At 45.4% G+C, this 27,833-nt stretch overlaps 1 protein-coding gene across 1 annotated transcript; it reads right to left on the bottom strand.

The window, feature by feature from the left end:
* Positions 1-1,886: 1,886 nt before the first annotated feature.
* Positions 1,887-27,020, bottom strand: znhit6 (zinc finger HIT-type containing 6). The gene is made up of 10 exons (XM_048252687.1): positions 26,772-27,020; positions 26,274-26,339; positions 22,658-22,764; positions 22,422-22,507; positions 22,200-22,303; positions 13,014-13,082; positions 12,722-12,802; positions 9,344-9,424; positions 4,467-4,591; positions 1,887-2,944 (listed from the first exon to the last, which is right to left on the bottom strand). The coding sequence occupies exons 1-10, from the start codon at positions 26,885-26,887 to the stop codon at positions 2,553-2,555; spliced, it is 1,227 nt and encodes a 408-aa protein (XP_048108644.1). The 5' UTR covers positions 26,888-27,020; the 3' UTR covers positions 1,887-2,552.
* Positions 27,021-27,833: the final 813 nt, after the last annotated feature.

The following is a 27,833-nucleotide window of genomic DNA, read 5'->3' as shown; positions in this document are numbered from 1 at the left end:
TGGCTCTGCACTGCGTAAATAACTTTGTAAAAGATTTTCATAACATTTTATTACACAATAGGCACACATTGCATCCAATTAAACAGGCAGACACACAAGGCCATGGTGACAAAACTGTGTTCATTGTTAAGTGCAATGGAAGATAGATAAAAGCTGAATATGTTTTCCAAGTGGTTTGTTAGACAACAGTGAGAGTTGGCGCACACATGGGAGATTCTGATAAAACAGCCATAACGTGTTTAAATACAGAGAATGTAAGACTTCTTTTCCCCATAAACAAAAAGTTCAGCTGGAAGCATCCTGAGCACAGGTGAAATATTTGCCTTGAGAGTCATCAAATAAAACCAGGCAAAATAGAATCGCACGCACACATGCACGCCTCCCCTTCCTCAAAGCCCTGTCTCTTAACGATCACACAACATAGCTCATCTTTGCTACCTTAACACTGGAAAAGCTATCGTCCTCAGAGCAGGCGTCGAGGCAGCCACAACTCTTTCCCTGTGACGCAGGCAGGCAGGCAGGCAGGCAGGCCCCCCATGGGCCCAAACGCCGTCCCTGGACCAGGACACAGACGGGACAGGGAGAGTGATGGGTAGGTATGTGCTTACGTAGAGCACCTTACTTTTATAGCTTTGTTTCCTGTCTACCGTGGCACTTGCTTGCATGTAGACAGTAAACAGCCCTGCGGTGTTGTGGGCGTCCTGCGGAGAGGCCTTGGCAGCAGGCTGTAGCACACAAACACCGGCAGCTTGGACTGCTTAGCAGCAGCAGCAGCAACAGCAGCGGCAGCCACAACTACCGCTGCTACAGGTTTACCATTGATAGAAAGCAAACTTCTACGAAAGGCATTGGCTGGAGGTACAAGGAGATAAATGAAGACGACGATGGTTACGAGGGGTTATTTGTGGGAGGGAAATAAATAAATTGTGTAAGAGCTTGTGGAAGGGCAGCAATGTTCCAGCTTTTCATTTATGTTTCTTACGCAAGGCAATCCAACTCAAGAGTTGGCACACTCACTCGCTTTCTGTTTCAGATAGAAAAGATTGATGCTTTTTGTGTAGAAATCAGCTGCCTCTTTTAACCCTAATCTTTTGAGGGCAACATCAGAAGCATAGAACACAGAATCAGGATTTTACTTAGGAAGAATACAAGGCAGAGATGAAGTTAGACAGAAGAATCACAACTGATTTGGGGAAAAAGGGGATGAAAATGGATTTAACGTACAGAGAGAGAGAGGAGGGGGACAGTAAGGGTAGGGTGGGGTGGTGGGGAGATGGGGCTGAGAGGGCGCCATGGGAGCGGGGGGCCTGCAGGGGATGTGAGGTCACCTGCTCCCCACTGCGCAAGGGCTAGGAAAAATACGTCATTGGAGTTCAGACATCAAAGTCGTGGCAACAGCCGGAGTCCGGGCGGTCTTGGGCGCCGCTATCAATACCAATAACACGATGGAGGTGTCAGCGGCACAGCTGAGGCCCGTGGAGAGTCCTCTCTGCTTTATTACGACGCTGGCTTGCCGGCGTTTACGCAACAGAGAACACAGCCATTACACCTTCACAGAGAATTACTCTCCGGGGCGAAATGCTGACTTTATCCGCCGCAATGTGTTCAATTCTCCCAGGTTTAGCTGCATATGGTCGGTTTATGTTATGTTTATGACAGAGGGCCCTGATTGAATGGTAACATATGCAACACAGACACAACCCTACGCTGCAGGGGGAGTACGGCATCAAACATTTATTTATGATTTGAACTTCTCTCGGTCAGCGGGAAATGGCTTTAACACAACATGGCAAACGTTCACTCGGAAAGTCTGGGTCAATCTTCGTTCATGTCCGAGCAAATGAAATAATTTAGATGTCCTGAGTAGAATTCCAATGACCAAGGGGACAATAACATGAAGCTTTTATTGTGAACTTTTAGATCCAGGCTCATCAGTCTATTTCACTGATTGAAAATGGCACAGTCTGCAAATCATTATCCATCGCATCAGCAACGAAGGAATGACTCAAACAATAGAACAAAATAAAAACACATGGAATGGACCACCATGTATAAAAAACACTAAAAAGATATGACTTGTCAAAGGTGTGGTGTCAATTATATTACTTTGTGCAAGTACAAATATATGTTAATTAATCTAAAAGCATAATATGTGGCTTGAAATAACACATTAAGCACTGATCACTTTTCATACAGTACATTCCTGATGCGCAGTCGAAGAGGTTTTCTCTGGATTGAGTTAATGTCAGAAGAGTGAGTCAGTCAGTCAGTCAGTCAGTGTTTTAAGTGGAAAAAGTAATCAATTCCTACACCACTTGCATCTATGATCCTTTTCCACATAAACATTCATTTAGACCTATAAGACCAACTTATCTGTAACAATAAACTTCATGATCAAGATGCACATTTTTGTTCTCTGTGATGAAGTCCAAACATAGGTTTCATCACAATATCAATCAGCTCTGTGTCTCCATGGTAGAGATCAACTCTTCTCTCATCCCCTTGCCATCTGTCCTCTGTAGCAGTCTTTTTTCACTGTGACTGCCTTCGACTCAGTTCTCATCACTGCTCACATCACCGGTCAACCCTTCATCGTGATGACCATCAGTCTTATCCTCTTGACAACTACCATCAACCTCACTTTCACCTTGCTTATTGTGATTTGCACCCAGAATCTCACTACCGGGTCCATCGGCAGGTTTGCCTTCATCATCTTTCTCTTCCTCACCACCACTCAGGATCTCGCCGTCCTCCAGCTCATCCTCGCTGAGCGGGGCCCTCTTCACCTTCTTCGCCAGGGGTCTGGCTGAGAGGGTTACACAAAGGCTATGGGGGTCCACCTTAGGTAGCTCTGTCGCTGCATCAGCTTCAGGACCAGCAAGGACAACACTCTCTGAAGGGGTGGTGGTGGTGGTGGTGGTGAAGCGAGGTGTCCACATTTCTCCTGGAGAAGAAACAGTGAGGAGAACCATGTTAGAATTGGGGAAGGGGTTGGGAGGGAAGGCCTGGGGTGGTGCGGTGGGGGAAGAGGAGGGTTAAGGGGTTGTAGCGGTCATCTCGTTCAGCATCGGCTCCACTCATCACGCCCCGGCTCCCTCTCTCCCGGCTCGCACAAATGAGGGCACGCACATGTGCGTTCGCTTGCTCTCTCTCGCTCGCTCACTCTCTTGTTCACACAGGCTGGGAGTGAGGTCAGCGTGAAAACATGGCTTTATTAACACAAAGCTGGGGCCCAGAACAGAACAGAACAGCACACACAGACTTTTCCCAGCTCACAGTAACACAAACGGAACCAGCATTAGAAATGTATATTTCAGGGTGAATGTGCCATAAGGGGGTTGTGGTGTGTTTACAGAACAAACAATGTTAAAGAACGACCTTCGATGCTCTCGCGTGTCTTATTATACACACCTGACGAAGACCTGAGTGATCGAAACGTTGTGTATCACGCACCATTAAACTGGGAGCTTTAGAGACAGTGTGCGGATATCTTTTCTTTTGTTTTCCGGCAGTGAGTAAGCAGCCACCACTGTGTGTGTGTGTGTGTGTGTTTTATATATTATTATTATCAAGCACTGCAAGCTGCTCTCACTGTCCCTTCCTTTCCTCAGCAGCACACGGTGCGCTGCATGCGATAACCATAATTAGGCCTGATATTATTTTGACAGCTAGACCCATGTGCTCACCGAGGGGGGCTGAAACACATGACAAACTTAAGTTAACAAACCGGTGGGCTGTCAGCAGCAGGGACAGAAGATAGAGGAGACCATGCAGATAGGAAACTGCGGTTACGCAAGGGTAAAGTCTCGGCTCCACTTCTCTCCTTCGTCACTGTGCCCGTCTTCCAAACGAGGCCTCCCGCTGACTTTCATTACCTTCATTAGTCAAACCTGAAAGGTGTGTGCTGAGCGCACTTCCTCTGGGATTAGCCGGCTCGGAAAGGACTTGGCCGCCAATTTCTGCACCGACCCCCACAGCCGCCATTATCCCCTTTTCCTCTTGCCACCCCACAGCCTCTTAGCGTGTGTGTGTGTGTGTGTGTGTGTGTGTGTGTGTGTGTGTGTGTGTGTGTGTGTGTAAACGAGTTCTGGGGTTTTGGCCTTGCTCAAAGTATCTAGAAAGGGGGAGAGTTTTGACAGAGCCCACACGAATAGGCTCTGCCACAGCACAGCACAGGATGTGCATTCATGCACCTCTGTTTGCCTCAGAGCCACAGGCATGTCATGTTTAGTGAAGGAAAGACAAACTTGCATTTGTGGAGGGTTTTTTTCCCTGCAAGGGCCCTGCTGTGATGCTATGCATGGGACACGCTAGGTACTCTATGTACCGTGACAGGCTAAGTAACTCCAGGTCTGGATTGAGTGTCAGCAATGTAAATAAAAAAAGACATTATGCAATGCGAAATGGGCTAAGCCCGAATTGTTTATAGCTGCGTGGCAGCTGGTTTTCGATGTCTGCAGATTTACCTTGTCTCTGAGTGAGGTAGTCTTGGCAGTGGTCCTTCAAAGTCACATGCAGGGCAGGATACTCAATGATGGTTTTGTGCATCAGGTTGTCTTTTAAGCTTTTCTTCAGGTCTAGCTCATGGTACCTGCACGACAAAAAGGAGAAATGACAGCACTCCATTATCAAACCTGAGGGGTTAATTGACTGTTGACAACCCTCCCTACTCACAAAATGCCTAGAGCGTTCCATTTCAGGAATCCTGTGGTGACTTCACGGGTTACGGTCGTGTTGAGGATTAATGGAGACAGTGGTTATGCTTTGGCGCAGTAAAACACTTCAGTGTTGAACTCCATCCATCGTCTAGAATGGAAACTAAATGAACCTGATTGAATAACATCTCCTGTAACTGTTTGATCTGCCGGCTGCTGGTCCTCCTGCCACCCTCTTTTCTGCCCACGTTCTCATTTGCAGAGATTACATCAGCGAGCCCTTAGCTAATCCCATCATATGTTTGCAAGACTTCATGGGAACACTTTTTTCCCCCCTTTCCCGTTTGTAGCCGCGCAGAGAACGTTCTGTCTGGCCTGTCACAAGTGACAGCCGAGAGACATGATGCTATATGAAAATATGCCATGTCGCTGCCGCCGCCACCACCACCACCACCACCACCACCACCATCTACCCCCTCCTCCTTTCCTCGGTCCTGCCGTCAGGACAGTAAGCCTGCCTGGAAGGGGACCACAGAATTATCTCCTCAAAGTTTGTTATTGTCCAAATCACTCTGAGTGCTTTAGCTCATGTATAAGGCGCTGGAAAGTCACCACACTTGCATATCTCACTTCTGAGGCACTGATCCGATGAGCCACCGCAAAAACACTTCCAGGCATGGCAAAGACTCTCCACTCCATCTCTCTCTCACACACACACACACACAGACAGACACACACACACACACACACACACAGATGGCCAGTGCGTCTGCTCGTTGGTATCCTGGCATGATGGCATAACCTTTCGTTGGCCAAGCGGTGAGGTAAACTTCCACAAAACGTGACCCATGGACACTTTCCACAGTGCCAAATGTGGGAAAGGAGAGTGTCAAAGTTTGCGTGGCGAACAGGCTAGCAAAGGGCAGGAAATGAGGGACACTGACTAAACAAAGACAACGTTTGAGAGAGAAAGAATGAGAGAGAGCGAGATTGAGCGGAAAAGAGAAAAAGAACAAGCACATCTGTGTTTATCTGCATTAATAAAGAGATAATGTGCATCTCTGCGAGGCACTAGGGCAGCTCATCCAGCACCCACTTGCTGAACCTCTTGAGCCTGTGCAATTCATGAAACTCACAACTCTGGCAGCTGCAGACCTGCACACATCTGGTCTGTATATAGTGTTCTACTGAATGGTGAATGCAACATATTTTATCTTCCAAGATGGGATGCTGTCAAGTCAACCCACCCCTTTCTCCCGTTCTCTCGGTCTCTCTCTCTCGGTCTCTCTCTCTCTGTCTCTCTCTCAAACACACTCTCAGGTCATCTCTGCTCATTATGTTTCGAGAAGTGCTGTTGACAAAGGCTTTTAGTTATGGTCACCATGATTCAAGGACGCAGGCTTTTTCTCTTGTTGACACTGTGATCAGGGTTCTGGCCAATGGAGAGATTCACCACAGGTATGCGAATGCCTTTGGAGGAGAGTTTGGAACAAAGGAAGGGTAGGAGGTAGAGGGAGGAGGTCTGCATGCAGGGAGGCCTGGCTGTACCACAGGTATGCACCACTGTCTTCGGGAGTGGTGCAGGAACGTTTGCGGTGCAAAGCTTCAGAAACCCCCCCCACCACGGGCCCTCAGTGGAAAACAGTCATTTGAGACGCGTCGATTCAGAAAAGATTCCGTTTTTCACTTTCATCTCTCCCAAGGTTTGCCAGCTGTTCCATAGCCTTGGAGCCCAGAAGGACAAAACATCCAGAGAGAGAGAGAGAGAGAGAGAGAGAGAGAGAGAGAGAGAGAGAGAGAGAGAGAGAGAGAGAGAGAGAGAGAAGCAAGGAGACGAATAAACCATGACACAAACAAACTAGCTACCTTGCGTGTCAAAGGCCCACTTGTGCCTTGGTTCCCAGGTTTCCCGTAAGAGGATGTTTACTGGTTAGGCAGCTATGTTTAGTACAGTGGCAGCATTATTTTATTGGGGGGCCGTACATTTCTGCACACCTCCAGTTAAAGAGTCAACATGGCACAACCTCTGCGGTTCTGGCCAGCAATAAATTCGTTCCTCATTCGTTCCATTTTTGAATGTCTGAAACGTTCTGTTTCAGGAGTTGACCCCGGATAACCTTGCAAAGTAGCCTCCAATCTGTTCTCATCTGCGTGGTCTCAAATGTCCCCAAACACTCCAAAAAGAACAGAGATAAGCAAAAGCCATTATCCAAGCAAGCAAAATCCTAGACAGATCTTCAGAACTGTTACATAATACATCAAAGTAGTCTGGTTTCCTCAAAAAGGTCTATATTCACTGAGAAGTCATGCACAATTAAATTCATATCAGTGCAAGATGAATGCATGTCAAGCATGCATAGGCCTAGTGCATCTGCCGAGATGTAACAGATCTTCTAAGTTAAATCAAACATCTCACATTTCTCTCAATTGAGATGATTTGATTGAGATGAGTGGGAACTGTCAATGGAAATGCGAGTCTTGTTGAGAACTCTTTCAGTGCCCAGTCTAACCACTTGGGATGGGTCCATCGCGTGCCATCCCCACAACACAGCTCTTTCGAGACTTACATAACCATGCCTCATGGTGCCTTGTAATCCCACAACGGCCACAGGTCGCGTTACAAGTCATGTTTAAGTCAAACCCGATCCATAATGAAACACTTTTGTTCGTGCACTCGCCGCCCAGGCTCCGTTTCAGGTCTGGACACACTGGGATCCATTACCGCATCGGCGCAAAGTGGTCGGTAAGGGATAGAGGGGCCGGTGATTAAAGCCCTGCCGCCCGTGTGCACAGGGCTGACACGCAGGCCTCAGGGAGAGTGTTTTATTACAGTCACCTTTCATTAACCAGGCTCGACACCTCGCTTACGTTTCTTTTACTGCTGACTGCTGCACTTTTTTGCGGATGCTGCGACACCCGACCTCCACCTGTATGACCATTTAATGGAGAGAAAAAAGGGAGCGAGCGAGGGAGCGAGGGAGGGAGGGAGAAAGAGAAAGCGCTTCTCGGGTTCCTGGCATGTCCGTGCCACTTCCTGACAGTGGAGCTGAGTGGTTCGGAGGAGTCACATGAGGTGTCGACGGATGGATGTGCCATTAAATGGGGGCGGGAAGTGTGTCACAGGCTGATTCACGCCGAGTAAACCAGCTGTCACGCTCACACCTTAAACCGTAAGGCTACCCTGCAAATCTGACAGTGTGGTTTTAGCAACCTCCCGCTGAGCACGCAACTGCAGAGAATAAATTGCAGAGAATTCTTTTCTTGCCGAAATCTAAAACTGCTTCATGAGTAGAGTGGTGACGTCTTTTAACAGCCCATTCAAGTGAAACCCTTCATTCACATCTCAAGTGCTACTATTTCATCATCGTGGCAACAAATAATGGGCTGCGGTTTCACGGGTCAGTCCACGGTGGCTTATCCAGAGAGATAGTGGTTGCGTGCCAACTCTGAACTCTCACCCCCATGGTGGGCAAAACCACGAGGCCCGCAGTGTAAACTCAGGCGGTGCTCGAGTGCACCCATTAAAAAAGCTGGCCGATGGGGCCACGCTGGCAACATCTGGGCCCATTGTCCTCTGTCCTGCCCCCACGCGCCACACCGTGCCTGGAATCCCCCCGCAGACAGACAGTGATATTCAGTGGGCCGTAATCCAGGGCTTTAAAGTGCTCTCTCCCCTTGACAAGCTGAGCCACAGACAGCTACTTACATAAACCTTACAACGCCAGAGATGCATAAGTCTGTATATTAAGTTAACTATTAATATTTAACTTATTATTTAATTATTAATAAGTTAAGCTAGGAAAGGGCGGGGGGGGGGGGGGTATCTAAGGGATGTTGGAGCAAAGGTTACATGTGAACGCCTTGTACCCGTTATGGAGTAGAGTGGTAATGAGGCTGAAGGAGGTGGAGGTGAATAGGGTAGAGGAATGCTGCAGGGAGGGCAAGTACATGAGTAGAGGGTATTAATGGGAGGCTATCGCTCAGAATGTGCCTGACAGAAACAGATGGAGTGTAGCCAGGGAAAGAAAGAGAGGAAGGTTGAGAAAGGGCAAGGTGGAACAGGAGGGTGGGGGGGGGCATTCAGTTGGCATGCACACCTGTGGCTCTGTTCCAACCCTGCCCCACAACTCCTACACACAGGTGGGTCAATCACAACGATCACTTCCTTTCTGACCTTCTGTTCTTAAACACAATCTATGGCATTCGTAAGAGTTAAAGAGATGACTACAGATTGAGAGAGAGAGAGAGAGAGAGACAGACAGAGAAAGTGAGAGAGAGAAAAAAATCCCAGGCCTGCTATCACTACATAACTCGAAAGGAATTTACAAGGAGTGATGTTGTATTCATGAAGCAATTATGTCGATTTCATACAAGCAAGATAAATCAATCAGGATTGGATGGGCAGGGTAAAACGCGGCGATGACGGAGACGTCTTTGTACTGCCAGCAGCCTCCGAGGGAATTTCAGAGCGTGAAGACCTCATGGTGGCACCAACCAATTGGGCGCAATAACTAAAACATTCAACGTGCACCTCATCAGAGCGTGCATGCTTGAGTGAATTTTTTTAATTACTTGGGATTGACTTCCCCCCACAACACTGGTACCTAAGTAGAACGCTTCATGCCATAAAAAGTTACAATCCCATGTTCTCGTATGAGAGTTCTCATATAAAATGAAGTAAGCCTTACCTTAGCGAATTAGGCCTGTTCTCCTCTGCCTTCATAAAGACCCTAACATGGTCCACTGGGGAATGAGCATAAATCTTTAACCTGCAAGACAAAAAGGAAAATAATAAAAACACATCTATATCACATTTTCACATCTAGTGTTCATTAATGCTACATGATAAAATCATATACATACATACAAACACACAGCAAAAATCTAATAATTATATTAGTCAAACTATTTTTTTTTCTTTTAAACAAAACGACAAAAAAAATGAACAATACACACTACACATTCTAGTGACAAGACTACCAGTGCTCACCCAAACAGGATGGCTTGGTAAGTGAGCAGAGACAGCAGACACTACTAGACACAATGGCTTCTTGACATAACACTGACCTAACAGGGGAACATTCCTTTATCTATGATAAATGATGTTGAAAGAGGATCGGTGAGAAGGTCCAGACAACCCGGAGAACATACTGTCTGTTGGGCGTGACACAAGGCCAAGTGCTCCCTGCTGTGAGAACCTATAGCAATGCCACCGTTGCAGTTCTCTAAACAAATTAGCAATGACTCTTGTCCAGTTAACCCCAACACTTGAGTCTAGACTAAGCAAAGGCCCTTTTTACAGGACTGGGATGGTGAGTCATTGGAAGAAAAGGTGACCATTAACGTGTGTTTGTGTGTGATTGCAAGCGAAGGTCTGATAGGGACTCTAATCGCTAACACGCCAGCTTGAGTGTTTCTGGCGCACATGCCTGCTCTGCTCAATCAACTGGATCCGTTTACATGGCTTTATGGGCAACCTTGTCACGCCGGGAGTGTAAAAAGTCCTTGTTCCACCGCTTGCTCGGTCATGGTGCTGCCTGAGCCAACCAAGCTGCGCGTCACCGCCACCGCACTTACCAAAGACGACAGGCGTGCTGGCTCACGGCTGCCAAAGGGTGACATACTGCTGCATTACTTCCTAATGATTCCATCGAGAACGGAAGAGGCCGTGGCAGAGTAGGGCAGAGCGTGAGGGCATGCGTCTACGAGAGATGACTGAAGAAGTCACTGCTGTGTAAAGAAACGTGAATAAGAAGCCTAAGACTGGGAGGAAAAGGCGACATTGGAAGATGATTTATGTCCTGGACACGCCCGAGGGCCTAGTTTCTCGCCTCCGTCAATTGCTACATCTGCTTCAGACGTGTGCAGACTAAAAAGGGTTTTATTTGGCGTGATTGACCAGAGCAGCGAACCACAAGCTCCAGTAAATGTCTGTAAGACTAACCCCACTTTTCTTGCCACTCCAAATGCACTTTGCAGCCCTAGCAAGGAGAGCTGAGGGTACGACGTATGGCAGGAAGGTGAAAGAAAATCATTTTCTGTAAGCCAACACCTTATTGAAATATGGCTGTGTTCGCGCACACCCTCCCCCGTGTTACGCAACTTGTAACAATAATAGTAAGTGATAGTTTAGACTGGAGCTTGGTGTACGGCCTAATGAGTTCACCATGGACATAGCTTTATCAGCTTAGAGCTATATTTGTACCCGATTTTTTTTGCATTCCTACCATGTCCAGACATGGAGAGCAATTTGTGCAAGATTTGATTTATGGACTCGTCTGGGAAATACTCAGATATAATGTACCACAATTTGATTATGGGGGGATAAAGTGAGGGAGGGTATCCATGGCACAGGTTTCATCTGCGGATCAAACTGGCGTCTCTGACAAGGCTTGTCTTCTAACTGGGTCAATTAGACATATCAGAGAGAACGACAGCGACAACACGGCTGTTGTGTCTGGTTAAGCTATAATGGCACTCCGCCTCGCGAAGATGACAGATTCTTTTGGCTAGGATACAAAGACTTAATGAATCCCTCCCCTCGGAGAATCTGCTGATGGTTGTTGATATATCCTTAGGGCAGGACGGCCAAGAAGCAGCGGGGGACAGAAGGATCCAGTGACATCTGGGCTGAGCGGAATGTCTAGAGTCTCTTCCGGACTTTTCTGATGGCCTTCACACCGAGGACATAGGGGAGACTGTAGCTGCATTACAGTCCATGTCAATAGGTCTACGATGGTGCTTTTATCTTCATCTCAGTTGGGAACCGCAACTCTTAAGAGACACAATGAGCTCAGTGTGGTCCACACCCTCACTTCAGTGGTCTACTTGGAAAAAGAAATGAGAACCAAACGGTGCTGTTTGTTGAGTACATTCCCTGACTATAATGGCTCTCGTTTTAGTTTGTGGAGACACAATGCTGGACAAAACACTCAAATCAATTTTGCTAAATGGGTCATTCAAGAGTGGAGAAAGAATGCCTGCTGATTCTCAAGGACCATTATCACATTGTTAGTCTTTTACAACTATTCTTAAAATATGGTGACATTAAAATATGGTAATCTAGTGTATTTACACTTTTCAAAGAATCGCTGGTTCAGATTTGAAGATGGTAACAAGGCCTGGCACTCTGGTCTCATAAAAAGAAAAAGAAAAAAAATGTGTGAAACTCTCCAGTGAGCCAGACTGCAAGCTAAGTGTGTTTCGCAAGGTCAAAGTCAGTTTTCTTTGTGTGACATTTTGCAGGAGGTCGTAGATAATAGCTCTCGCTTGATGGGTGCACATGGTCTGCCTTCCTATCTCATTTGTATGGAACAGATTGAGGATAAACAACATGTTAACCTTTTCTTTCATCCCATTGTCATGATCGTTTTCAACTTTGGAACGGTGTAAGGTTCCCCCCGCACACACTCAAACACTTAACAGGCATGAGGCATTCAATCTGAATTCAGGCACCCATTTAACCCAGAGATGAACCCACACCCCGTAGCAATGACCTTTGTGAAAATATCACATAATTCCATTTTAGCTCTTTTTTCCTAGGGCCACTGGTGAAATCGCTTTCATCACTCTGTCAGCTTGCCGAGATGGGACGCGTTGTTCTGTTCATATCCTTTCTTCAGAGACCGCTAATAGCCTGGAGGAGCACATCAGTGTTTTAGCCATCTGGACGACCAAACCTTACCACGGTTCACCGATTTCTAAATCTGTCCCCAAGCTATATATTTGTATGTCTGTCTGTCTGTCAAGAAACCCAGGGGTACGCCAGCTTGCCAAAGTAAATGTGCTGAAGGCTTGATTCTCTCTACCTTTCTCTTAATCCACGAGGCGGGTGTTATAAGCGTTTTCCTTTGACGCAGTTTGAGCTCACACTTGGACGGCAGGGAGTTAAACGGCAGTGACAAACCAGAGTGACATGCAATGCACATTGGCTCTGGAAGGCCTACAAAATACATGACACACAGGACAAAAATCTATTTAAGAACACAGAGCTAAGGAGTGTTCAGTTGGTAGCTTTGACAACGTTGGGACTAGATAACCTTGACAACATGAGGACACAAGCTTACTTTTGCCGTCTAATTGGGTCAGACTCTGTGGGGTGGATGTAAGACTTGAGAATCTCCTCCAAGGTTTGATTATCTGGAACTCTGGAAAAAGAAAAATAGTCCAAACATGACAGGTGATGTTGAGAGTGCACAAGGAAATTCTTTTTCAATTTCAAGATTTATATAGTTTCAGGATTATATACAGCTATTTTAGACAATAAAAACATAATTCCACAGATGTTACAAATATAGGTATTAAACTTAAGTTCTACATATTTACTACTCGACAGTTCCTTCAAGGAACAGTGCACACCTCTTTTCTGCGTATTCAGCACTGCTCTGGGGGAAAAGGAGCTTCAGATGCCAGTAGAAACGTCCCTCTCTGTGGGAACAGAAAATGAAAAATGATCAATGGGACTTTCAATGCAACAGCAAACAACAATATGACAGATGGTGCTAACTTATTAAAGGTTGCCATAACCCAGATGCTTATTTACAGACACTAGTCAGATATTGACAGCTGAATTAGAGGTTCATTCAACACTGATAGAAAGAATATCCTTTCGAGGCCACCAAATGAAAAACACTCAGCAGTCAATATTTCTTACTGTGCGACATACTTTGGATCATTGCAATTATCACTAATCACAGGGGCAATAATTATAGGACTTTCTCAACCTCAGGTCTCGCCTAGATCTTTCGCAAGCGAGACGTCCAGAACTACTACCGATCCCAGCGGCTCGGATCTTCAGCTCTGTCCTTCGAGGCCTCGCTGGCCACGCACACTGCAACCAGCACACACTGGCTCAACATCCGAAGTGTGTGTGTGTGTGTGTGTGTGTGTGTGTGTGTACGTAGCTGTGTGTGCATGTGTGGAGCGAGTTGACCCCAGTCGTCAAGGCGACGATGACGAGGGCTCTGCAGTGGTGCTCCAGCTGGCAAGCAATGCTGAAATGAGGCACGGCTGTGGGGTGTCGACTGGGGCTGCAGTTACTAGAGGTTGCTAGGTGTTCTCCGCTGAGCGCAAAACATTTGCCCCCCACCACCATGCTCCCTCCTCGGACAGAGGGAGAACACAGTGATCACAGTGACGTTCTCTCACTCTAGCTCGCTTTGCCATAAACAGCGTCGATAGGGGTGAAGGGACCCCAGCGAAGCAACTGAGCCTACTGGGATTAGTGGGAATGATGAAGTGTATTTTGACAAGCGCGGGTCTAATCAAAACAGAACTTTCGTACTTTGATTGGGATTTATGACGGATCACTCCTCTGGGTCCACTGGGGATTCCCTTTCGACGTGTGCAGTGCAGATCAAACTCTTGTAGCCTGGGTGCTGTTGTAATCACATGTAAAGATAATATGGTGACAATTAAGAGCTGGGACCGTCTTCTACATACTCGCACTGTGGAGAGACAAACTAGGTGCGGTCCCTTCCAATCTGGAGGAATATACATGCTCTATACAAGTCGTTGTCATAATTTCGATAGTCACATTCTCTCTCTCTCTCATACTTTCACATACACACAAAATGCAGACACACAGACGAGGGCCCGGTCATGATTCACTTCGCAAAGGACAGTGGGTGTAGCTACTACAGCAGGGGCATCTGTTTAAGACAGCTCTGCTGGCACCGGGTCCATCACGAGCTCAAGCAGGCTATAAAGTACGGCTTTTATTTCATGTGGTCACTGCTGTGAGCCATCCATGCAGAGGGTGTGGTGCCAATTAAACGGGTGGGGTTCAACTCGATACTACCCATCGCTCCCCCTCTCCCAAGCATATACACATACACACACAGATGTACATGAAAACACACACACACAACTTTCTCTCTATTCCATCTCAATCAGCGAGTGCATTAGGCAGAGGGCGATGTTTGTCTGATCAACAGCTCCCCACAGTCCTGTAATAGCTCTGGGCAACTTCACGGCTCCTTATTAGTGCTCAGTAGAGGTCTGTGAACAGCTTGACCCTGCACGGGCCACACCGGTTAACTCGAGGGCTGCCACACCGCAGCTGAGGGACGTTAGCGCTTGACTTTGTTTCAAACCACTTTTGAGGCTGGTGGCGGGCATGGCTGGGGAACAGCTTGCCCTGTTTCACCAGCAGGGATTCAGTCAAGAGAGGTTGTACTAAAAATACAGCACTGCAGCCACTTATGGTCCTCATTTGGTTGTTTATTATTGGCTAATCTGCCCTCTTTTAGCAGTGCCTGAAGACTGGTGCAAAAAATATCAACAAAACCAGTGTGGGGAGGGCTTCAAGATTACTTGCTTAATTTTTAACTATCAAAAATGTTTTGGAAAATAGCACTGTTATTTACTGATAGGCAGCTCACAGCAATCAACTGGAAGTTAAGATAGGCAGCAGGAGCAGAAAGTCGAAAGGTTCTTGTTGCCTTCTGAACAGGAGTAGACAGGAAAACAGTGCAACAGGCCCAGCCTAGCCTGGAATTCCCAACGCTCCCGCAAACACCAGCCAAACTCCAGTTCTGGTTCTGTTTCTAATGGTGGAGAATATTCTGTACCAGATGGCAATGTTACACAACCCAGGGAGATATTTTTTTGTTCTTTTCACTCTCTCCCTCCCTTCCCCCCTCTGATCCACCCCACAAAGTCTTCTCTCTTTGAAGAAAAACAGAGGAGAGAGGAGGGTGAAGAGGAAGAAGCCAAACACAGAAATATGCACAGCTGGCAGAACATCCTAATCAGAGGTGGTTGTTATGAGTTTCCACATGGAGGTGGGCAGGCGGGCGGGTGGGCAGGAAGGCTGACTGGCAGACAGGTTACTGGCAGAGGCAGGCTGGCCTGGGATGTGCGGAGAGTAGAGGTGAGCTATGGTGTGCGCTGAGAGGGATTCCCTGTGCAGGTGCGGAGGTATTCCGTTGCCCTCCAGGGCTGAGGAATTTATGAGTGTTTGCTTGGACTGCGTGGTGCAGACGGAGTGGGGGGTGGAGGGGTGAGGGGAGAGGGAGCGTGTCGGAGGAGGGCTGGAATGCCAGGTGTAAGGGCATTGTTCTGCCTTTACTGCGAATGGAAAGCATTTTTCCAATGGAAAAAGGGCTTGGCTGGAGGACGCACATAGGCATTTCGTCAGGAGAGGTCAGGATGCATTCCAGCAGCACACACACGCCATCACTCAATGTCAAGGCATGAAGGAGGGATGGCACTAATAACCAGCAAGAAAACAATCCTTCCAGCCAAGAGAAAGTGAAAAGTCAAAGACTAGATGGCTCCATGAGAAAAGACACATACATTAGTGCTTATACCTCATGTCTCTGTGGTGACATGAGAGTGTCTATAGTGGACTGCCTGAAAACCTTAAGGAGCCACAACAACTCGAAAACTAGGGCGCCTACCTTGCATACCCACGCTTCAGGGGTCATCTTCACTTTCATAGTCGTATCTCCATGCACATTCACCCGAATGAGGTCAGGAGAAAGATATGCGTTGTCTTTTTTAAAACAGTTAATAGCAGTTCACTTTGGGCTACACCTGGTTATGTGTATGAAACCATCTCTTACATTTTGGGTCGGAAAAACAAACACAGGGATGCTATGGTCAAATGCTGGGTCAACAAGACATTTTTGAAAGCATCCCACCAAAACAGAACAGCCTCAGTGACACACTGTACTTTATGCTGCGTGGTCTCTGGAAACGATCTTGTGTGCTCCACATTCCTCTCATTCAGTGCTGTTTCTGAGCGTGGAGGCACAAATACTGAAAATAGCTTCATTTTTCCACATCCAGCCATACTCCGCAGATGCCGCGGAGCCTTGTTGTCATGCCTCCATCGGTGGGGGGATACCGGGGGCCATCATTGATGCTGCCAGATGTACCAGCCCTCCTTGAAGCCCCAAAAACCTCCAGCTCTGGTGTCACTGATTACAGTATCCAGAGTCAGCCAGCCATTTAAGGTTTGCCCTGTGTTTGATTTCCACAAGGCAACCGTCACGGTTCTAATTTGGGAAAACAACGGAAGAAATGGTCTTGATCTGTAGGCCTTGAGGACAAAACAAAACAACCAATAACATCATTTGGCGATGCAATGACCTCATGTTTAAATCACTTCAAAAAACACACAGAGAGCAACAGATATCCTTGTCATTAAATCAAAGATATTGCGGATTATGTCATAACAGTCCCTGTGGGAATATTGTCCTTTCAAAGGCAAATGGCATTATTCGGACTCTTTGTTTTAATCTTTGTGCACAAAGGATGCTAGAGACGTTTGTGCATCTACAGTAGCATAGACGACAGTGGATTTGCGTGTGCCTTCACTTCCCAGTCACGTTGCACATTCATTTAGAGGTAGAGAGTTTCCAGGACATTATGAAATGAAGAACATGAACAGGTAATAATCACACTACTGGGCTGGCAAGGCATGCAGTCAATCACACACACACACACTTCAGTACACCACTCGCATTTTCCATGAAATGACCTCAACTGTAGTGCATGACATAGGGAATATTTTGGAACACACCCATGGTCTCTGCCATGTGTTAAGCCGTTCCTGAATGCATATATTAATGTCACAGTCTCGGGTGGGTGGGTGGGTAGGGGTACTCTCACTGAGTGGAACCATAGGCAGCTGCCGTTATGTGCGCCCTCACAGATGCTCGGGATCAAAGAGCCGAGAGGTGCGGGCGGGGCTCTAGACATGCTCGGAATATCAAAAGAATCAACACTGAAGACGGCTGCTATGACAGAATGATGACTTTCTCAGTCTGGCTCTTCCTCTCCTCGCCGCATACGCTTTGTTGCCACAAAAAAAGCGAGGACATAAAAAAAAGAAAGAAGGATAAACCAGCTAAGAAGCGCTGCCATGGTAGCAAGACATGCACATGTGTAACAGGGCTGCTGACAGATGGATCCAATAGGCCTTTGGGGATTTTGTCATCTAACCAGTAATAAGCCCCGCAAAACACAACACGATCGCATATGGAATATGAGTAAGCGCTGAGCATGGGGCTGGCAGGCAAACGGGCTCAACTTCATGCGAGGCATAAGAACCCGTTTTCCATGTATCCTTCTAATCATCCATCTCGCCAACCACCTGCAGGACCACAAGAGACAGGAGGGAGATGATGGTGGTGGCAGTGCCACACGACACTCACCACTGCGCCTGGTCCAGGTGTTTCTGGGTGGGGTTGGTAGATGGGGGGGAGGGGGGTGGGGGTCCACTTTGAGAAATCCACTGGCTCCGTGCAGGAGGGACAGCGGGTCTCTCATGAGCCCAGGCCGGATCACAGGCAGATGTTCCTTAAGCCCACCATTTGCTGGCTGCTTCTTGCTGCAGTCCCACTTAATGCGCAAATTGTTGCATTGCGCTGGGCTTGGTCCGGCAATCCTTGGCGGCGAGTGCGACGACGAGCCAAAAAGCTATAGTACGTGGAAAAGACTGGTCCCGAAGGAGGCCAGCGTCCTGCTACAAGTGAATAGGTAAAATGATTTTGGACAGGGAAGGCGGCCACACATCCCGTGCATGGAGCGGGGAGGGAAATAAATAAAGCAGAAACGACAGAACACAGTCGCGTTGTTTGGGTGTTCCCGCTGCGAGGCGGACCACAGGGTCGCATTCTTATTGGGCCTGCTGTGGTTTCATCGCACATCTGCAGGGACAACATTACCTAAACTGCTTGAAGCCCGGACGGTAACACGTTGTTCCTTCCCATTCCCCCAAAGACATACAATCACTCGGAAAGACGAAAAAACACACCAGAACACCAAACCATCTAGGAACTTAAGTGGTGATGAAAGACATTTCCTCTGCGGGTCTACAGCCTTCAGGACGGGTGATTCTGTTACTGTCATTGTGCAATTGCTGAATTGTTACTCAACTGGCTTTGAAAGCAAAACTAAATATATAAATAATGTCTGGCAATTTGAGCTTCGAATCAATTACAACCTATATATCGCCCAGGTGCAAGCATAGGAGTATTCATATCAGAAGTAGGCAGGCATATCTAATCAGACATTTCTAAGCACAAAAACATTTACAAGGAAGACACATCTCTACGACCTTTGACCTAGCCGTGCATGAGCAAAAAGAGGAAAACTGCCATGTCATGCGAAGCCACTGAGAATTGTGCAGCTGACAAATGTTCCACATGCTGTGCCAGTTATTACATATCTGTGCCCCTATGGCTGCTTTGGAATTACAGGGGCCGTAATTTCTCGTTAAATACTTTATTGTGTGCCCTGTGCCTGACATCAGCCACCATGGAAAAGGAGGTAGAGGGGGCAGAGGGAGAGTGAATAAAATTGAAAAAAATAAAAATAGAATCTCTCAATCACACACACACATACACACACATACCCCAACCCACAACCAACACCAACCCATCAGCCAAGCACGAAAGCCTTAAGACCCAGCCGACAATAATTATCTTCCTCTTTCTCTCTCTGGCAGCGCAAATGCGTAGCATGAATATGTCGCTAACCATCTGCAGTCACTTGAGTAAAAACATCTGCTTTTTATATAATGTACTTGGTACATTCTGAAACCCATTTTTGTCCTCCAGCAACTTATCATGCATCCATCTCTCAGTGGTAGTGCGCATGATAGTGGATGGATGCTATTGACCTAAGCCCACTCACTTGCACTATTGTCCGGTGGATTTTGCATTAATAAGTAGGAGGCAGCCTACTGCTGGCACAAGACACTTGAAAAGAATGAGGCTGAGCAAGAAGACAATGCGAAGCCGGGTTGGGTTTGGATTTGGATTTGGAATCCGCGCGTCTGTTCCTCAGAATCTTAGGGTGTTGACAACCAGCAGGGAGGCTTTCGAGGGAAACAATGCTGAGGAACTATACATAGGATTATTTTGGGAAATTTTGAAAGTACACACTTCAAGCACCTTATGGGAAGTTTTTAAATCTTTTTTTCTGTTGAACAAAAACAAGGACAGACTCCAAGCAGCTTCATTTGCAAAGGCACAGTATCACAAACGTCTCGGCACAGCATTAGTGGTCTTTGCACAGTGTACTATGTTGACATGCAGTGTTTTTGACAGTATTTCTGTTAAGGAGTGCTTCAAATAGCTATAATAGCCAAGGTTGAATTACAGTTTTTTTTTTAGCATGTGCAAATAGCTGTTTAGAAAGGAAACCATCACACTTAGCCAAGAGGACATTATAATGTGTGTTTTTTTAGGCTTACACTCAAAACACTATCAACTAACAGATACAAAATGTGATGAATCAGGTAACCAGGGCTGTCACCGACATCCATGTCTGTTGGCTTTGAGAAAAAATATCCCATCTTCAACCATGTCACTTACTCAGTCAGTTTTATAGATCGATCTCTCATTTAGGCTATAATCTCATCATCCCTGCTACTCGCTAACTTTCACACAGGCCTTCACTCTTCACCTTGGACCACACTCCCACTCTTTCCAATGTCAGTGGCATCCACGAAAGATGTCAGGAGAGCTGGGAGGCGGTCGGCCTGGACTAGAGCAGTGACCTAAACGAGGGTGCTGCGAGACAATGCTCTCATTCACACATGGCAAGTCTGACTGACATCTCGGCTCCATTCTAGACATGACAGAATGTCGCCGCCCAAATATTGAATTTAATGTGCCACGCCAAAGATCCATTAGAACACCACGCTCTACCCACTCCCCCTTTCCCGTTTTTTACGAGTCAATTTTAGGGATAAATATTTATTCTTCCAGAGTGACAGAGGGGAGTCCCCTTCAGGAGCGCGTCGCTCTGAGAATCGGCTGGACCACCAGCAGCACAACAGGAAGTCCGGTGATGTGGAAACAGGAAGAGAAGCGTTGGCGAAAATATAGGGGCCTATGGTACGCCAACATGCGGACATTCTGTACGGACAATTGGTGGGGGTGTTGGTGGGCTAGGGGGCCTGGGGAAGTGTGAATGATGTTGCCATGGCAACCCAACAACACGGGCACAAAAACATACAGTAAGTTATCTTTGGGGGTGTGCTGTGCAGGCAAGACCACGAGCGAGGAATCAGCATGAAGTCGTAAAAGTTACAAGCTGTCAGTGCCATTATTAACCCTACAAGGAGTGTTCAAGCACCATCCTAAAAGTTGAGATTTATGTCCATGCCAACTTTATGACTCTGAACAGCTGGTCCAGACCTTGCCAACTTGCATTATTTGTAGTAAACTGCATATTGTTTTTCTCCAGCCATTAGCCCTCACATATTGTTCTGGGACTGTGTGCTTGGTTTGCATTATATACTACTGTTACCTTTGCAACTGATGTTGAGCCAACAGAGCAACAGAAGCATAATTACGTGCAGGATGAGTGAAATTTTTGCTCCACGACTGAAAAAAATTCACTACTGTATACAATGATTACCCATACAGTAAAGTCACAACTTGATATGCAAATGAACAAATCCTGAAAACAAAACAAAAAACCTGTCAAAATTAATCAGTGCATTACACACATTCAACAACACGACAAAAAAGTTTCAGTGTTCTATTTTTTTTTATAAAATCATCATCCTTGGTCATCTTAAGGGGTGACCCTCACACCCCTCTGAAGTGGATGCCGAGCAGTGAGAGGAGGCATCAACTGAACTGTTGTAAATTTAGCAAGGGCGACACCATGTGGTAGGCCTGTTGGACTGACAGCTCATCCTCTGGTTCAGACTTCAGACAGCATTTCTGTGGGGGACCCGAGATCTTACTTGTGATAAGTGCGATCTAGAATCTGATATGTCTTGCGGTACATTGTTCACGTCACATGAAATGTAGAGTAGCAGACTGCTTGTGTTGTGTTAATGAGGCCCATCAAAGCAGCACAGCAAGACAAAGCCACAAGCCAATCAAAACAAAACATGATCAGTAGAAGATGTCTTAGTCTAGCACACTTGGCAATAAAGGCCTATGTAAGCATATCCCCTTTGAGCTTCACACAGATGTCTAGCTGCCATATTACAAAAATGTAAAATGACACTAACGATCCTCATCTTGTTCTTTGTCTGAAGAAACAGCATTCCCATGTTTGCATGGAATGCTCCTCACTGATGAAAAGCACACTGTGGCAACATGGAACGATAGGCTACACAAGTGGAAATCTGAGCAGGACACTAGAGTACACAGGTGAGCAACAGCCAAGTTAAACCAGGTGTGCAACTGGCGGCTTTGTATTACGTAGGAACGAGATAGAACTTATTATGGTCTGAGCATTGCGTCACGCTTACTGCTGCCGCTTCGTTATTTCCAGTGTGATCCCTGCCTAAGTCAGGCTGATAAAAGAAGGGGAACAAATGAACCGCACACCTGTGTTGTCTGTCTGTAGGTAGCCTCAAAAGCAACCAAACACATGATTACCTCAGTTTAGAATGAGTGAATCTATTTTAAATGTGAGACACAGGGGTGAATTAAGGACAAAAGGACTTATGGCTGATCTATGTTACTTTTAAAGACTTAATGAGTGATTTTCAGAGTGAGTCCTATTACATAATCACAGTAGCTTCTTTAACTTCCACATCTAGCTGTAAGGAATATGGCCTACCTTCTGTGGTAAAAGGTGGAGTTCTCTTTCCTTTTGGTGAATGTTCTGGGGAGGACCTTCAGTTTGATTTTAGCTGCGTTGGCCTGCTTAGCCAGCTTCTGGACCTGTAGACAAGACCGGTATGTCATCCCGCACCCCTCATCTCAAACATCTACTGTAAAATAATAGCCCAACAACACTACACAGTCCCACCTGTAGTAGGGCTTTTGAGCCCTGTCTTACCCTCTGGGTTTGTTGAGGTAGCTGAGTAAAGACATCCCTTGTGGTGCTATCTGCCAATCTCCCAGTCTCCTCCAGAAACCTGTAGTCTGGGTGAAATGGAAACATTATGGAAAAGCATAACGCTAACAGCAAAAAAATGAAATGGGGATCTGCTGGATAAACACATGTAGAGAAACACATGTAGAGAAACACACACACACACACACACACACACACACACTCACACACAACCTTACCATTGAGGAGGTTGATCTCATCAAACTCAGAGAGGGGTACAAAAGCAGCTTTATCTCGAACACCACTGCATCCTGTCTCCACTTTATGCTTCTTTACACATACCAAACTAGGGAGAGCAGAGAGGACATATCAACACCTCAGCAATTCCTGACAAATCATTCCTACTGTTACAAAAATAAGAAAACCCACACACACAATCACACACACTAACACCTCGTGAAAAACCTGACTCAAGGGTCACCAGCCAAAAGCTACAAGGCCAAATCAAAACAAACTCCACTGTACAATGCTAAGCTGCTCTTTGAAAACGTGGTGGTGATGGTGGTTCGAGATCACACGCTTCGGGTTTGGCCTGAATCTAAACACTCAACTCCTAAGGACAGCCGGCACTATCCCGACTCGGTGTCTTGATGAGAACTAAAGTGCTTGCCGTGGGAGCTCATTTTGCCAAATGTGAAATCAGTGTTATATAAGAGGAGCTGGAAAACTCTGTGCACCACCGGCGCAGAGAGAGAGAGAGAGAGAGAGAGAGGGCGTAAATCTATCCAAAACCCACACTGGGCAGGGGAGATTTAGCCATGACAGACTGGCAGATTGGGCTTTGAACCACACTGTCTTGACAGCCTGGAGACTTTTAGAGCCTCGAGTTGTTCATAAATCTATTTGAGGGGGCACGCCTGACCAATGTGACATGATAAGTGTTGACACCCTGTGCTTTAACCATAAGCATGCCACTTTCATTTAATCATCTGCTGCATGTCTGCTCGATCTGCTGTATGTCTCTGGTGACTTTGCCAACCATTAGCAGTAGCAAATATCATTATGAAATTACATGGAAAAAAGCTAAACACACCATTGTATGTTTGTTAATTAGAGATTTTACTGCACTTGCATTTCTGGTGATGGCAAATAGCATGTTGAAGGAGGATAAAACATGCTAATGACTACCACTCTATGTTAGGGTGCTACATGCTACACTGGCAAGTCCTCACTTCACTAGCTCTGTGGGCCAAAAGAACTGAGGTTGGAATGGGACACATGGCACTTTTTCTCAGTCACTTTGGGTCATTTCTCAAATCATGAATGTTTGCAAAACAGTAAATGCATTTCTCAAAACAATTTGTAGACCACAGAGCACCACAGAGTGGATTACCCGAAATGCACGTCACTTGGCCAAAATGCTTAGTTTATGTCTCAAAAGCAAGTACAAGTATTTACGCTAATGGACATGTCAGTGCCATCAGAATGACAACTTCTTGCGTCATTCTTTACGAACAAGGCAGTCAAAATATTTATTCTGATAAGTATTTTCCTACTGATTGATGACAATAAAAATGCAAAATATTACTCTTTTTTGAGTCGCATATCAATTTCAGTTCTACAATGTTACACATTACTTTATGTGGGAGATTGACCAGAATTCATACTGCAGTTTGTTGCCAGATCATGTAATTTACTACACAGTCAAACAAGAAAGAAAAAGCAGACAGTTTTGCAGTACCCCAACGCCTTATAGTAAGCGAAAATACACAACATTAGAAATAATAGAAAATGTAGGAAACATCCCTTTGACAGAACTATATATACACACAGTAACTGTCCTACATGTACTGCACTATTGAAAGTTCATGATTATGCATTTCTGAGCTTAGAGTCCTGGTTGATCACTACATTTCCCTTTGTGTTTCCCCTATAATGCATTGTGACCAACATGACAGGAGCAACTGATGATATAAAAAAACAGCAGACAATTATACACAGTCAGTTGCATGGATGATGTGCAAAAGCATTTGTTGCTTGCACAAAATATATATATATATATATATATATATATATATTACAAACAACTAGATGGTGTGGTGTGGAAGTTGAACACATAGTTTTGAGAATTTCAATTCTGATCTGAGAAATGCCCCAAAGTGACTGAGAATAACTGTAATAGGTAGCCTGGCGGGCCATCCTATATCATTGAAATGTATAGTCTGGAATCGAGCCATTCACCTCGCTTAATCCAAGGGGCGGGCAGAGAATTGTCTTTCAAACTGCCTAGGCATGCAACAGGCCAGCGCTACTGACCATATCCGTATCCGGGTCGGCAAACGGCAAATACATCCTTCTTCGAAAAGGAATGACTTAAGTGCATTGTGTTGCTCAACTTTCAAAGAAAAGCACAAGTCCAACTCCTCCAAAGTTGACGCCAACGCCGATTCAAACAACCGCTCTTCGTTCGCCATAGCCACCTTCCTTGTTGTTCACCGTCGCAGGACTGTCGTTATCCTGTTAAGCCCGCCTTAAGACTCTCTAACAAAATAGAGCGCTGTGATTGGATAACATCCACGGTGTTAGCCAATAGAAATTTCTATGGTTTGCTACTAGACGTACAGGCTGAGCAAATTAATTTGCCGCCGCTAGGGTGCGTCTAGATTTCTAAGCTATGTAATAGGCCTAATCACAAAAGGAATTCATAAACACAGAAGAAGGTGACAGGTTCTTGACCACAATTGGGTCACCACAGACAGGAGTCAGCTATCTGCTGGACCTTGTCCAAGCCCAAATCATCTGTCTTCATACCGTAGGCCTACGTTTCAGGGACTCGCTGAAAGCAAAATATTTGGCAAGACCCTCTTGCAGACCTTATCGCTGAATACTTGTTGCTGAAAAATGTTACTGGAGCCCCTAAACAATGAGAAACCATGGCAAAAATGCAGATGCAGATACTACTGTTCAGTTTTACTTTTTTTAAATAAACTTGTTCGGCAGGTGCACTGTTGATGTCTTTATACACTAAAGAGTGAAATCAGTCGTTGTGATTCTTGGAAAAAAGTTGCCATAGAAAGGCCCACTTGAAACCAGACTATGTAATAGTGAGACTATTGACACTAGCTTATATATTCACTTACCATTTTTACTTGGAGAGATGGTCAATATTACCTCCATCAGAATGATAGGCTACACTGAATTGATTGATTGATACTGGTTTCTCAAAGTTAGGCCTTCAAGCATCCTAGAATGTTCTTTTATTTTATGTTCCAACAATTACACAATGTGCTACCACTTTGCAAGACTGTTGGCGTAAGTTAGCCATTTTACTGTTTAAAAGCCTGGCTATAAATCCTTTGACCAGCTCAATCATCCATGGATAGCTTAGTTACAGACACGCACTGTCTTTAAATCAGTCAAGAACATATGAGCGTGAAAGTGGCCTTGGATTGGTCCGATCAAACTATACCAAGAAACAGAATCAAGCGAATGACAAATCTTTGGCACACTTTGAAGGCTGTAATAACAATCTTATGGTGACAACATCAAAAAGATGTGTGTGCCCTTCCTCTGAATACTACAGGTCACCTTGCATATGAAAATCTTTGGACTCCCCAAACTTTTCTTTCAGGAATTGATATAGCACCGTTTATACAACCCCTAATGCCAACTGGCACTTCATTGAGCATGGAATTCTAATATTCAAGGCAGTATATTTTAATATTGAAGATAAATTGTGGATTCTAGGAATGAAAAGGTTATTACAGAGTGATATAAGAGGGAGAATCTGGGATGTAAGTCTTGCAATTCGAAGAATAGTGAAATGCTACGACACATGTTGTTCTCCAAACTCACCTACAGGAGTGCGTCATGCAGCCAGGACACCTATATCTCGCCTCCTCTGTGTCACACATACCACACCTGTTGAGAAGTTGGAACTCAGATGGAATAAAGATATAGACTGCCAGGCGTATTAACTCGTTGCTCTTGCTTGCTGATGCTCATGCGTATCTAGTTGAGGAACTTACACATGAAAGCTAAGATGGAAAGTATACTATGTGGTATGAAATTCAATTAGATCACGTTATCTTATCAAACAACCACGAGCCAACGTTGTTGGCTGCTGATAGACAGCCTAACAGTAACACATTGGTTGTCAAAAGACGTAGTTTAACAGAGTATCACTACGTGCGTCTTGCATATCACACACTCTCACTTAACTGTTACTCATCTAGTTTAACATCACAGTATAAGACAAAAGTACTTCACAAATAAACGATATGCCAGAATTGTCCATTGCCATGTTGTGAACTTCATGTTCTGTTTGTAAGCGTTTGACTTAGCTAACTTTACCTTGTCAGGGATATCTTTCGCTTCTTTCCTCTTTCATTCATTTCACCAGGTAAGTCGCATTCACTATCGAAGTCATTCTTTGTTGGAAGGATCAATGATTCCATATTGTCATACATTAAAGCAAGTAAATTTGTGCAAAACCTCTACACACAAACGTGTTTTGATAACAGCTAACGTTACTTCTTTCACTGACTACACGTGGAGATGCCGATGCCGTAATTCGATTCGTGTTGACAATTACGACAGTACAGTTTGGTTAGGAACTGCTAGCGCACCCTGGTGTTTGGAAAATCGAATTTTTATATTATGAATCTAGGATAAAGCAACGAATGACAACAATTGCTTAATGATTTCTGCGTCAGGCTATCAATAATGCCTTTGTTTATTACAGGAAACTAAACCTGTATGTGGAAGATGGCGAACTCTTGCTATGTAGCCTATAGCCAACTGTTAACATATTTTAATTATCTACAATTAATAGGCCTACACACCATGCACGCATGGTTTCTGTTAACATCATTGTTTTATATCCATAATTCCTTTGTCATATGCCGTTTTATGGCTGGAGAGGACTGTGCAACATAAATCAAAACTATATCATTGATGCCAAAGAGGAGGCTCTCCTTTCACTAGCTTTTTTTATTTGGTATGACCATATCCAAGGTAACAGGTACTTTGCTCCTAATCCAGCTTCACGCTACATTCAGGGTCTAGTTTACTACACAACTCCTCCACCTCACCCTGTTCTGTGCTAGCATATGAAGACAACAATGCTTTATGAGCCACTGGCCTCCAAGAAAAAATGCAAGGATAAGGTTTCATGTTGATAAATTACCCAGAAAGAATGTGTAGCGCGGTATTTCAGGAGAGCTGTCAAAACCTAATGCAAGGACATATCTGAACAACACAGGCAAATTGCAATGGTGGAAAATATTCATGACTTGCTGGACCATTGCTCTTACCTGGAGACTGAGTGTCTTTCACCCATATGAAAGTCATTAATGCCTTAGTACTATAATGTTACAAGCCTAATGTCACAATTATTTTTCTAAATGTTACTGA

The sequence above is a fragment of the Alosa alosa genome, chromosome 9, assembly GCF_017589495.1.
Source record: "Alosa alosa isolate M-15738 ecotype Scorff River chromosome 9, AALO_Geno_1.1, whole genome shotgun sequence".
In the NCBI taxonomy this organism is placed as follows: domain Eukaryota; kingdom Metazoa; phylum Chordata; class Actinopteri; order Clupeiformes; family Clupeidae; genus Alosa; species Alosa alosa.
This window is presented reverse-complemented; position numbering and strand designations above follow the sequence as displayed.

What these genes read in the sequence shown, in the direction of transcription:
- znhit6 (XM_048252687.1), bottom strand. Translation starts at nt 26,887, where the DNA reads ATGTATGACAATATGGAATCATTGATCCTTCCAACAAAGAATGACTTC. An exon ending in TGAGATCAACCTCCTCAATG is followed by an intron (nt 22,508 to 22,657) that starts GTAAGGTTGTGT and finishes CATTTCACCCAG; the next exon opens with ACTACAGGTTTCTGGAGGAG. An exon ending in GACCCAATTAGACGGCAAAA is followed by an intron (nt 9,425 to 12,721) that starts GTAAGCTTGTGT and finishes TTTGTCTTGCAG; the next exon opens with GTTAAAGATTTATGCTCATT.